This window comes from Dromiciops gliroides, chromosome 2, assembly GCF_019393635.1.
Source record: "Dromiciops gliroides isolate mDroGli1 chromosome 2, mDroGli1.pri, whole genome shotgun sequence".
In the NCBI taxonomy this organism is placed as follows: domain Eukaryota; kingdom Metazoa; phylum Chordata; class Mammalia; order Microbiotheria; family Microbiotheriidae; genus Dromiciops; species Dromiciops gliroides.
The window spans coordinates 135,308,717-135,321,399 of NC_057862.1; the positions used below are offsets into that span (position 1 = coordinate 135,308,717).

The 12,683-nt window shown below is 37.0% G+C and overlaps 1 protein-coding gene across 1 annotated transcript in view; it reads right to left on the bottom strand.

Annotated features, from left to right (window-relative positions):
• Positions 1-12,683, bottom strand: part of IGF1R (insulin like growth factor 1 receptor) — a 389,249-nt gene that overhangs the window by 30,597 nt on the left and 345,969 nt on the right. Inside the window, 4 exon segments of the mRNA XM_043982683.1 lie at positions 436-541; positions 5,906-6,065; positions 6,845-6,981; positions 8,049-8,335. Of these exon segments, the coding sequence (XP_043838618.1) occupies positions 436-541; positions 5,906-6,065; positions 6,845-6,981; positions 8,049-8,335 (690 nt within the window).

Consider the following 12,683-nt stretch of genomic DNA (forward strand, 5'->3'; position numbering starts at 1 on the left):
ATGGAAAATACCATCTTTGGAAAAACTCCTAAGTTCCTAAGTTCTTCTTCAAGGAAAAAAAAAACAAACTTAATTTTTTTCCTTCAATTAAAATAAAAGAGGCCATTTGGAAAAGGGGGCCACATACCACACTTGGAAAAGTTAGTTAATTCAATAAGTGAAGCAGCTTTATTTAGAGAAAAAGACTAAAAGCAGATAGAAAACACTTATGAAACATTTCAACAAGTTCCTATCTTACTTTCCTTTAAAGAATACATAAACTAAAGATCGTGTGAAGTTATGGCATTTCTTTCTTTTTAAGGGCCATAGTTAAAGTCCTCAATGAGACTGATTTACAATGTCTCTGGACCTTTCAGTAAATAGAACCAAACTTCCATCATTCCCAATTTTAATGTTTGAATATCAATGACAACTTGAGAAGTATGAAGTTCTTACCTTTTTTTATTGTAGACATACCACATTATCAGAATTCCACCAAGTATAAATAATCCTGCGATGGGCAGAGCGATCATTAAGTGAATGAAGTTTTCATAGTCTGGTGCTGCAGATATGAGGAAATAAAACGCATTAAGTAACATGGAACATTTTTATTTCAACCAATTAATGGGATTTTTAAATCTACCCAATTTCTTTAATACCATCCCCTCCCCTCACCCCGCAAAAAACCCTCTAAGAAAATTAATTAGATATTCTAGAAGGCAAACTAACATTTAGATCTTCCAACAAAAAATAGAAGCAAAAAACCATAGGTTTCTTATCAGTGAGTGTCTAAAGGGCTGGACCCATCTTTTTTTCTAAGTAAATTTTTTTAAAAAGGCTTTTTTTTTGGGGGGGGGGTGAGGCAATTGAGGTTAAGTGACTTGCCCAGGGTCACACAGCTAGTAAGTATGTCAAGTGACTGAGGTCGGATTTGAACTCATATCCTCTTGAATCCAGGAACAGTGCTCTATCCACTGAGCCACCTGGCTGCCCCCCACCCACCCAAAAGGCATTCTGAAATAGTGAAAGATCTGAATAGGAGAAAGCATTGTATTTGTATTTTATTAACACTTAGGCAGCTACATGGTAAAATAGTAGATGGAGCATTCAGCCTGGAACCATGAATATGTGAGTTCAAATCCTGCCTCAGACACTACCTGTGTGACCCTATTTCACCTTCCTCATTTGTAAAATGGGGATAATAATGGCACCTACCTACCAACATTGCTGTGAGGATCAAATGGGATAACATTTGTTTTTTGTTTTTTTTTGTAGGGCAATGAGGGTTAAGTGACTTGCCCAGGGTCACACAGCTAGTAAGTGTCAAGTGTCTGAGGCCGGATTTGAATTCAGGTCCTCCTGAATCCAGGGCCCGTGCTCTATCCACTGTGCCATCTAGCTGCCCCCAAATGGGATAACATTTGCGAAACACTAGTACATTGCAAGGACTCCCATAATTGCTTGTTTCCTACATTCCTTTCTTTTAAATGAACATTTCTAAAATCAAACTCCTCATATTTCTTTCAAAATTGATTCCCTCTTTTCATTTCTCTATTTTTGTCAGTCACACCATCACTCAACTTGTCACTCATACTTTTAAGTCATGCTATCACCCTTGACTCTACCATCTACTTCAACTTCTACATCCAACAAATTGTAGGGTCTTGTCCATTTTTCTTCCAATCAATTAACATGTATTTATGATCTAATAATATCTCTATATCTGCCCTTGTGTTTTTTTTAACATATTACATTTTTATTGCTTTCTTTTTTTCTCATCACCTTTTATAAAACTGCTGCCTCCTCCATAGTTGGCTAGCCTTTGTACTTAGAAAAGCTTTAGAGGGGCAGCTAGGTGGCGCAGTGGATAGAGCACCAGCCCTGGAGTCAGGAGTACCTGAGTTCAAATCCGGCCTCAGACACTTAACACTTACTAGCTGTGTGACCCTGGGCAAGTCACTTAACCCCAATTGCCTCACTAAAAAAAAAAAAGAAAAGAAAAGAAAAAAAAAGCTTTAGAAATTAGGAAAAAAGTAAATTCTGCAAAGCTAACCAAGAGTTAAATAAGTCTGACAACATAAATGATGTTCCACTCCCAAATTTTCCTAACTTTAGAAAGAAAACTGGAAGAACATTTTCTCATCTCTTCTATAGGGCCAGGCTTGGTCATTTTAATCAGTGTCCTTTGTTGGGGGGGGGGTGTTGTGTGGGGGAGTTGGTGGTTGTTTCCATTTTACGTGATTGCTTGTAGTCATCATGTACACTATTTTTCTGGTTTTGCTTATTTCACCCTGCATCAATTTGTATAAGTCTTCTCATGCTTTATAGAATGCTTCACATGAATTGTTCCTTATGGAACAGTTATTATGTATTACATTTGTGTACTACAATTTGTTCAGCCATTCTCTAATCAATATTGTTCCTTCCTTTCCATTCCTGCTGTTACTAATTTACACTGACCTAAATTACTGCAATAATCTAATTAGTTTTCCTACCTCCATATTTTCCTTCCCTCTAATCTGGGGATTCTTAAACGTTTTTTGTCCTAGACTTTGACAGTCTGGTAAAACCTATGGACCCCTATCAGAATAATATTTTAAATGAATAAAATAAAATATACTGGATAACAAAGGAACCCAATTATACTGAAAAAGAGCTGTAATATTTTTTCCCATGTATCTCATCAAGATCCCTTGAAATCTAACCACAGATCCTCATTTTTAAAGGCTGTCCCCAATTCCTGTAATGCTCTTCCTACTCATTTTTATCTCAACTTCCTTAGTTTAGTTCACATTAAGCTGTCTTTCCCTATTCCCTCTGATTCTAGTGCCTTCCCTCTGTTAATAACCTTTCATGTTTATACATAGTTGTTTGTGTATCGTCTCTCTCATTAGACAATGAGCTCCCTGAGGACAGGGACTGCCTTTTACCTTTTTTTGCATCTTCTTGCCCTTAGCAAAGTATCTGGCATACAGTAGACATTTAATAAATGTTTATTGACTGACTTAGGGGTTCTACTGACACCAATGTAAGAACCTCTGTTCTAATCTATCCTTCACAGATCGAAAAGATTTCCCTTCCTTATGCACTATTCTCATAGTCACTTCTGTGCTCAAAATCTTTCATTTTGCAATCCTTTGTTACTCTTTAGTCCAAATCCTATGCTGCAAGCAAACTATCTTATGGTCCCTGTCTTATATACAGCCAATAGTTTCCAGTCTTTTCTTTGCTGTTACTTTGGTCCACAGTTATGCCTGGAATATACCTAAACAGCATATTGCTAGTTATACATGTTTGTTGAGTGTATAGACCTATCTTGAATGGGCCTATTCTTTCATTATCTCCTTAAGTCTTACTTAGCACTTTGTAATGTTCTTCTCTTCCATGTAGATAATAAACTGAGTGACTTTAGGGATCACTGTTTCATTTCTTCTTCATATTTGGATATGAAGCAGGGGCTTAACAATTTCTTGTTGAATTTAAATCATGCCAGGATAATAATATTAACCAACTATTTCATAGTCATTCTATTCTTTGTTTTAAGACAGGTTATATAGGCAGAATAAAAACCCATTATTACCAAAATATGGTTCAGTTCTAAGGAAGAAAAGGCTACCATTTACACCTTACTGAAAATATCTTCATGTCATTGATAGTCATCAGAGTTAGCAGCATCACTTGTATTAGTGGTCAAGGTGCACTGTGTTCTTTTGGGGAGCTACGTTTCAAGCAGGACATGAAGAAAATGGGATTTGTCCATAGGAAAACAACAAAATGATTAAAGGTCTACAAAATTGGCCCAAGACTTTCAGCTATGAGAAAAAGCTAAAAAATCTGAGACGATTGAGTCTGGAGAAAAGAAGGCTGAAGGGCAATTTAATAGTATTCATAAAAAGGATTTCTATAAAGAGGGGCCTTGTTAGTAAGTCTCCATCTCCAGTGAGGATTAAATGGGAAGAAATGACACCAAACCTTAATAACAAAGATTTTCACTTGACATAAGGAAAAACTTTCCCAATAGTAAAATAGATATGTAAGATTTCCTCTTGGAGTTTACACCCATTTGTACTAGCAAAGTCACTCCTATCCCATCCCAGTCTGACACTCATGAGGTTACATGACTCTGTCATGAAAGCACTGTAACAATTTCATCTTAATAGGAAGAAATAAGGTTAGGTCAAAATGAGTGTTCTACATTACAGCAAATGTTTTACCCAAATACACAGGTAAAAACCTCTTCTAATCTGACCTTCCCATCCTTCAAGAAAGCTCTGGGCACTTGATTTCTCTGTGGATAATAAATAGCACAGAGAGAAACAATTTAGGGAAATTTATACGATCACTGTATGGGGTTTTGGATACTAGAATGGATGACAGGTTAATAGTGGAATCTTTTACATTGGCTAACCTAGGTTACACAACTTAGGTGTCAGAGTTCAGAGAAAAAGTTCAGGAGTTAAAGCATAATGATTGAATAAAGATTTTAAGTTACTTCCAGGTAATTCTAATATGCCTTATTTTTCTTTTTATGACAGATGACCAATGACCAATTACTTCTTTTGATAATGTTATTTGGAAACTCTTGAAGAATACCACTTAAAATAACAGGTATCTTTGGAGTTCTTTCCTTAACTCTTAGGGCTCTAAAGATCAGACTTTATCTACTGCACTGACAAAATTGAATCATAATCAACTAGAGGACCATAATTCTACACTGTCTAAATGCTACTTTCTGTGAGAAGTAATGTTTAACACTGAGATCCCAAATTAAATAACCACTGAATACAACACAGAATAATATTAAAAACCAGAACAACTAATACATTCAAATTAAATATAATGGAGGAGTCTAAATTTTTATAAAATAAAACATCAATTTATCTAGGTCAACCAATGAATACTGAGTGCCTACTATGTGGATGCCCTCATGCTGGGTAGTTGTTCTTTTTTCTGGGGGTAGGTGTGCAATGAGGGTTAAGTGACTTGCCCAGGGTCACACAGCTAGTAAGTGTCAAGTGTCTGAGGCCAAATTTGAACTCAGGTCCTCCTGAAATCAGGGCTGGTGCTTTATCCACTGTGTCACCTAGCTGCCCCCCCCACCCCCACCCCCACCCCCCGGGTACTGTTTAATTTTTTTTAACCTTTCTGGCCATATTGTCATCATATAATCATCAGCAATCATATAGACCATTTAAAAATATTTCTTTCATTTGCAACCTGTCTTTTATATAATTTCATTATCACAATCATTATTATGTATCCTAACTTAGATAGTTATAGGTAATAGTACTAAGTGCTTGTCATGTTATTTATAGTAGCTCTTATAGAAGTTCCAATAATGATTCTGGGCAGGCTACTTACTGCAAAGCTAATTCAATTCTTCTGTGAAATGACTTCATATATGAATTAAGTTCTAATGAAGGGATCATTAACCTAGACATGTCATATAGCTGGTAGGCAAGTTGCTAACCTGCTTTGCTTCTCCTCTCAGTTCAGTATGATCTAAACTTCAAAAAAATTGACTGAAAAAACATCTGTCCCTTGTCTTCAAGGGTCAGTGTTCAGCACCACTTCTTTCCCCCCAAGCACATCAGAAGAACAAGAGATGAACCCTTGACACACAACTTTAGACAGGTTGTTGACATAAATCTATGATTACTGTGATAACTGAGGCAGCTAGATGGCTTAATAGATAGAACACTTGGCTCTTGAGTCAGGAAGACCTGAGTTCCAATGTAGTTGCAAGACACTTACTAGCTGTGTGCTCCTGGGCAAGTTACTTAACCTCTAATTGCTTTGATCCATTCAAGAAGGAAATGGCAAAGTACTCCAGTATCTTTATCAAGAAAACCCCATGGACCGTGTGGTCCACAGTAGACATGAAGAGTTGGACAGAATTGAACAAAAACACTATCATAATCCTTACGTTTGGCTGGAACGTAGAAGAATACAGGATCAGTCCATGATCCATTCCCAGAAAGAGAAGTCGCTTGAACACGGGCTGAATAGTTTCCAGGATTCAGGCGTGTAAGTCTGGCCCCTCCGAATTTCCTGTATTCCTGTCTGGAAACACATTCCCGCTGATCCTAAAAGAAACACAACAGTAGTATTAGCTTCTCCCGAACTTCTGTGAAATCAGGCTGGCTCTGTGATTCTTTTGGCACGTGCTGCTGTCTCAGATTCTCATCTCACCAGTGACTTCAGCGCTGTGAGTATATCCTAATTCTCATCTCTCATTGAACCAATATCCAATAAAAGGGGAGGGGACAGAGAAAGTCATGGAAAGTGGGATTCTAGTAATGTCTCTCCTTCAGTAGGGGTGACTGTAACATTATGCAGTATTTTAGAAGACAAATACAAGTTTGTTTTAAGCAAGTGGATTTCATGTCTAACTAGAAAATCTCTAAAAGATAAGTGGGTAATAAAAAATCTTTCAGACTGCTTACCTGTATCCTAAAGTCATTTTCTGCCATGAAACTAAACATTTAAAAAAAAATTCAAGAATCTTGTCTGAACATATTTTACCACCCATTCCTTCCTTTCCCCTGCCTAGTTCAGGGGAGGGCATATGATAGAATTAACATTTTTCTTGATTTTAATTTTTTTAGGTTTATAATAATTGAAAAAGGGGCAACTAGGTGGCAGAGTGGATAAAGCACTGGCCCTGGATTCAGGAGGACCTGAGTTCAAATCCAGCCTCAGACACTTCATACATTCTAGCTGTGTGACCCTGGGCAAGTCACTTAACCCTATTAGCCCCGCCCCCCCGAAAATAATAATAATAATTTTAAAAGAGTTCCAGCCTAAATGAAATCCAACTGATCCAAGCACAGGAAAAGGACACAGAACACGGTCCAATTCTTACCTCTACTTGCTGACCATATTTTATTTCATACATTAATATCAGTCCATTGGGATTTTCAGGTTCTGACCACTTCAAGTAGACAGTATTATCTGGTCTTGGTTCCCACAGTACTGGTCCAGGAATATTATCTGCTCCTTCTGTAAAACATTTCCAACAAGTGATAAAGTAAGCCAATCAAAGATGAGAGACAAAAATCACACCAACTTATATGAAGCAGTTATAATAAGAAATTATCTATGCTTACAAAGTTTAGTGAAGAAATGTAGAATTCTCCAGAGAGCTAAATTGCTTATGGCAGGAATTGTTAAGAGGCGAACAGCTTTCAGAACCAAACATGTACTGATAGACTGAAAGATGCCATCACACACCAAAAAATTTCATCTTTAGTCACAAGAATCTTATCAATTAAAGTATCATCTTATACTCTTGGGAGGAAGGAGAACTAGTAGCTAAATAAGCTCTGTTTTATCTTTTAGTTGCTTTTTATTGGAAGGCAAAGAACTGGGATAAGGAAGACAACTACAAACTGCATAGGCTTTGGCCTCATGACTTTGGACTCCACTAATTTAGTGGGATCTAGCTGAAGTTTACCCTGGTATCAACTATGGGGGGGCAGGGAGAAGAGGCTTTCTAAGCAAACGAATAATGCAAACAAAATTACATGGGGGTATTTTTACCAGCTGAAAAGAAGGGACTATTTTCAATCACTTTAGTAGTAAATAGACACACAAGGCACAGTGTATTGGAGATACTCAATTAACCAAACACTTATTAAACCCCTACTATTTTCAAAGGTATTCTGGAAGATGTAGGGATACAAGGACAAGAAAATCCTTGCTCTCAGTTTAAATTCTGCTGGAAGAGGGGAGGAGGAAGTAGGCTATAAAAATGTGTGGAAGTGATTTAAATCAACTACAGAATAAGCAGGTCAGTACTGCTCAGATTGGTAGCTTGATATACTAATGACAAATCATTATTCTTTTCTTATTTATCTATCCATTAAAGCAGGGCCCCAGCTAAGTTATAAACTTCACTAGCTTCCTTCAGATGCCTTAGGTATGTGATGGTAAAAACAAACCAAAAAACCTCCTGCAATTCCTTAAATATAGTGTATATATAAATCAGAGTTATTAATTCAGACAAGCTTGATAATTAGCAAGATTTAACTGTTTTTAAAAAGAGCCTTTGCTCTATAGGTTCATACCTGCTGGCATGGTCCTCGCAAAGACAAAGTTAGAAGCACTACAGCCAAGAGTATCAGCTTCATGGTTGCAGCTATGAATATCAATGCGATACAAAGTAAAAGGCCGGAGATGAGAAATTAAAGTCCTCTCTTTATTATCCACTCTACTCTCAAAGAATGGGTATTCTGATTCAATCTCTTCTGTGTCTGACATATTGGTGAAGTGATCTGCCATTGTAGTGTTCCTGTTCCGACTGGGCAATGTGGAATTGGCCATTTGAAAGACATCCCTACGCCTTCTTTCAGGTCTGCAAGGGAAACAAAAACCTGGCTTTAAAAAGCTTCCACTTTGTTTGTAGGAACACCTGTAAATAAAGTATCAAGAAGAACCATAGTGGGGAAAACAGCTAACACACAAGAATAAAAAAAAATCTATGTCTGGGTTAGAACAGAGTCAAAAAGTCATCAAGCCTTTATTAAACTCCTGCTATGTTCCAGGAACTATGCTAAATGCTAGGGATGTAAAAAAACAAAACAAGACAAAATGGTAAAAACAGTCCCTGTCCTCAAAGAGCTTCAGGTCCAAAGGAAGAAACAACATGCAAATAACTACGTACAAACAAGATACAGACAGGATAAATTGGACATAATCTCAGCTGGAAGGCACTAGCATTAAGGGGTACTTGGAAAAGCTTCCTGCAGAAGGGAGGATTTTAGCTAGGACCTGAAGCAAGTTAGGGAAACTAAGGAGGAAAAGCATTTGGGGCATGGAGAACAGCCATTGAAAATGCAGAGTTGGGAGATAAAGGGTAAATATAAAGATAGTATTTTATGTCACCAGATAGGAAAAGAAACAATAAAACAATCTGGAAACCCCTCTTCTTTTAAGTATAATATTTTAAGTAAAATATTAGACCTGGAAATCTCAGGATCTTTCCACTACACCCACAGGAGTTACCCAAGCACACCCAAAGGCAAAGCTGCCCTTAAGTCATCACCTGAGTATGCAGAATCCTTTTCATGTTTGATTAGAATGATACTGCCATCTGGTTCACAGACCACACAATTAAGCATTAAAGGTTAAAAACCCACTAGCTATATCTCATTAAAATTCATTAAAGGACCAGGAGAGAGGCAGGCTAGAGCCTTAAAACAAGGGCTTGGTCCTGGATGGGTTAGAGATGTTTAACATCAGGAGGCAAAAGAGCACTCAAGTGTTTCAAGGACTTTTATTTTACCTTTTATTTGGTTCCAAAAATGAATTATGGGGGGGGGACCCAATGCCAATCTCAAATTAAAACATGTGCCTATGCTTCTAACAATAATAATAAGAAAAAAATGCAACTGTGAAAGAGGAAATTTTTTCTAAAGAAATAAATACGGGGGGCAGCTAGGTGGCGCAGTGGATAAAGCACCCACCCTGGATTCAGGAGGACCTGAGTTCAAATATGACCTCAGATACGCGACACTTACTAGCTGTGTGACCTTGGGCAAGTCACTTAACCCTTATTGCCCTGCCCCCCCCCCAATTTAAATTAAATAGAAAAGAAATAAATACGAAAATAACAACCAAACAAGTTGATGAGAAACAAGAAGCTAAAGGGTATAACTGATCCTATTATTGATTTTATGGGATATATAAAAGTGAGTTCTTTGGCTTACACATCTGACCCCTAAAACCAGAAAACTAACTTTAATACCAACAAATAAAAACAAACATAAAATATGTGGGTAAAAAAAAAAAAGAGGCAGAAAAATGGTAACCTACATCAAAACCTCAAGGCACAATGAGGCAAAATACTGCAGCACTAGTGACTATCAATCAGTTTCCAGGATCATATGAAGAATAACAAGTGAGGGTGGAAGAAAGAGAATGAATTGTACTTGAGAAATAATTTTAGAGATCTCAAGAAATGGTGGTAGGGTGTATGGGGAGAGAAACAAGAAATCTACTTATTTTCTGGTCCAGGGCAGTTTTATATATGAAATAAAAAACAACTAAGCAAAAGCAGGAAAACTTTCAAATGAAGAGGATTTCCCAGGAAATAATTAATTTGTTTATCCCACTAATAATTGGCTAGCATCTTGTTTATACATATTTGACTATATGGGGAAAAACAAACAACTGAAATTTATGGAGATGAGAGAGGGTCTGGAAGGTGGGACATTAATGATTTCCTAGTCTACTGTTCAGACTGATTCTACAGTAGATATTGTTTTCGTTCCCTGCCTTTTTGCTATAAAACACTGGGCCCCCCATCAAAATCAGAAACAGGCCAGGGCAGGATGATGTCACAGTACAGATGTCTTCATTTCTAACAGACATAAAACCACAAGGTTAAAGCTTTATGTTTATGTATTCTATTCTCTTTCAAAATATTATGGGGGGGAGGCACCCACAAGATGCAAAACAAAACCCATACCCACAAAACAGAAACAGAACAATAGGTAGAAGACTAGAAATCCAAGTTACTGCAAAGGAGGCCTGGGTTCATACATAAAAAAATTGCCTTTTGCCTTCTCTGCAAAAAACAAACCACACGCGGAATAGTTGCATCTACATGTAACAAGATGCCTAGGTTTATCCCATGGAGAAATCTCACCATGTTACATTCTCAAACTTATTTGCTACTCAGAGTTCTTACAGTCATGAAGTAGTTTAGTGATTTTACAAGGCTGGTATCTTTTGTTTATAATAGAGCAGAGGTTGTTGAAATGATAGAAAGAAGGAAAACAACAGCTTTTAGGAAATTCAGCAGAGATGGAAGAAACAGGATGACATGAAATAAAGTCTTTACAAACCTATCCAAATTATACAGTAAATATTACCTAAGTCATCTGCTTTCCACCCTCCTTGACAAACCCCCACAGGAAAAAGGTTTTGCTTTTCAAAATCTAAGATGGGCTCTTTGTTTTTTTTTTAGTGAGGCAATTGGGGTTAAGTTACTTGCCCAGGGTCACACAGCTAGTAAGTATCAAGTGTCTGAGGCTGGATTTGAACTCAGGTACTCCTGATTCCAGGGCTGGTGCTCTATCCACTGCACCACCTAGCTGCCCCTCTTTTTTTTTTTTAAAGGATACTAGCAAACTTAAAATATTTACTGCCAAAAAGCCAGCATCCTACTTCAGAAAATGTACAACTACCATTCTGTTTTAAAATACTTTGGACAATGTTTCATATGATAAATCAAACTTGACTGGTTTTAGTCCAAAGAGTAAAATAAATAGTACTTAGAATGAATGACAGGTTTTAAAATAATTTTTAATGATTTAAGTTGCAAAACAGAAAGCTCTTCTTTATGATTCAGTCTTATTCTGTCATTAGGACCACACCTGACACCCATAACTTTGTTACAACTTGCACATACTTAAGATTACAAGGGAAAAAATAAGTAGACAGATTTTGTTCTCTTCTCCCCTCCCATTTCTGTCTTCATTATTTTTTACAGAAAAAAAAAACACAAAACACCAAGCAATTCTATATTTCTATTTAGTTGGAGGAATGAATATCTGAACTACAGTGGTTAAAATTACATGTCTATGTATTGTACAATGTTAACTGAGTATCATCATAGTACACAAAATGAAATCTGATTACTTCATAAGTAACAAATGAGTAGAAAGTCTCCTTACTTTTTTCTATGCCTCTTAGAGACTTCAAAGATAGGTAGAAGCAACCAATGAAATCATACAGGAATATCTCTTTTTGTCTACCTAACTTTACCCATACAAAGTAATTATAATACAATACCCCCACAGGCACTGTATAAAAGATGCTTTCCCATAGTTTTTCTTTGTCTCTTGTACTCTACCCTCATTTGCAATTTGTGAAGAAGGCATTGCTATGGATCTAGAATATAGGGAGCTACTGCATTCATCAAAAACAACCTCTCTGGATAGTAAGGACACAAAATATTGAGCCCTCTGCCATCCATACTGGACAGCATCCTTCCAATTATGAGTGGAACAAATGTCTCCCTAATCTTCATTCATCATGAAACCACCAAATTCATCTCATTCTGAAGCACTGTGTATTCATGAGGATGGTCTCTGTCGATCTAGACTGAAAGGGCTACATTCAGGAAATAAATGTGACTGCTTACCATGGAACATCACTGCAAGACCCTAAACATGGGCCACACAGGCCAATTATCTTCCATTAAAATAGCTTACCAGTGAGTAAAATGGAAATGCAAGTATCCAAAACACTGATGAGTTAAATAACTCCTGCTTTACAATGACTTGCAAAATGTCCTTTGATACCTATCCAGCAGCTTTAACTGCATCATATAATACCCTGAGTACATGGGACAGATATAAGTACAGAAAAGACTGATCTGAAAATAGCAATTTCCCCCCAATTACAAAAAGTCTTTATTTCCTGATTCTCCTTATGTTTTAAAAGTAAGATTGGTATCTTAGAATCACAGAACTTAAGAGTTCAAAGGGGCTTTAGAAATCACTTAGACCATTTCCCACATCTTATAGACAAGGAAACTTATCTTCAACAACTTAGACAAATATCAGAAAAGTTACTTAAAATGTATTTCAAGGGCAGCTAGGTGGTGCAGTGGGTAAAGCACCAGCCTTGGATTAGGAGGACCTGAGTTCAAATCCGGCCTCAGACACTTGACACTTACTAGCTGTGTGACCCTG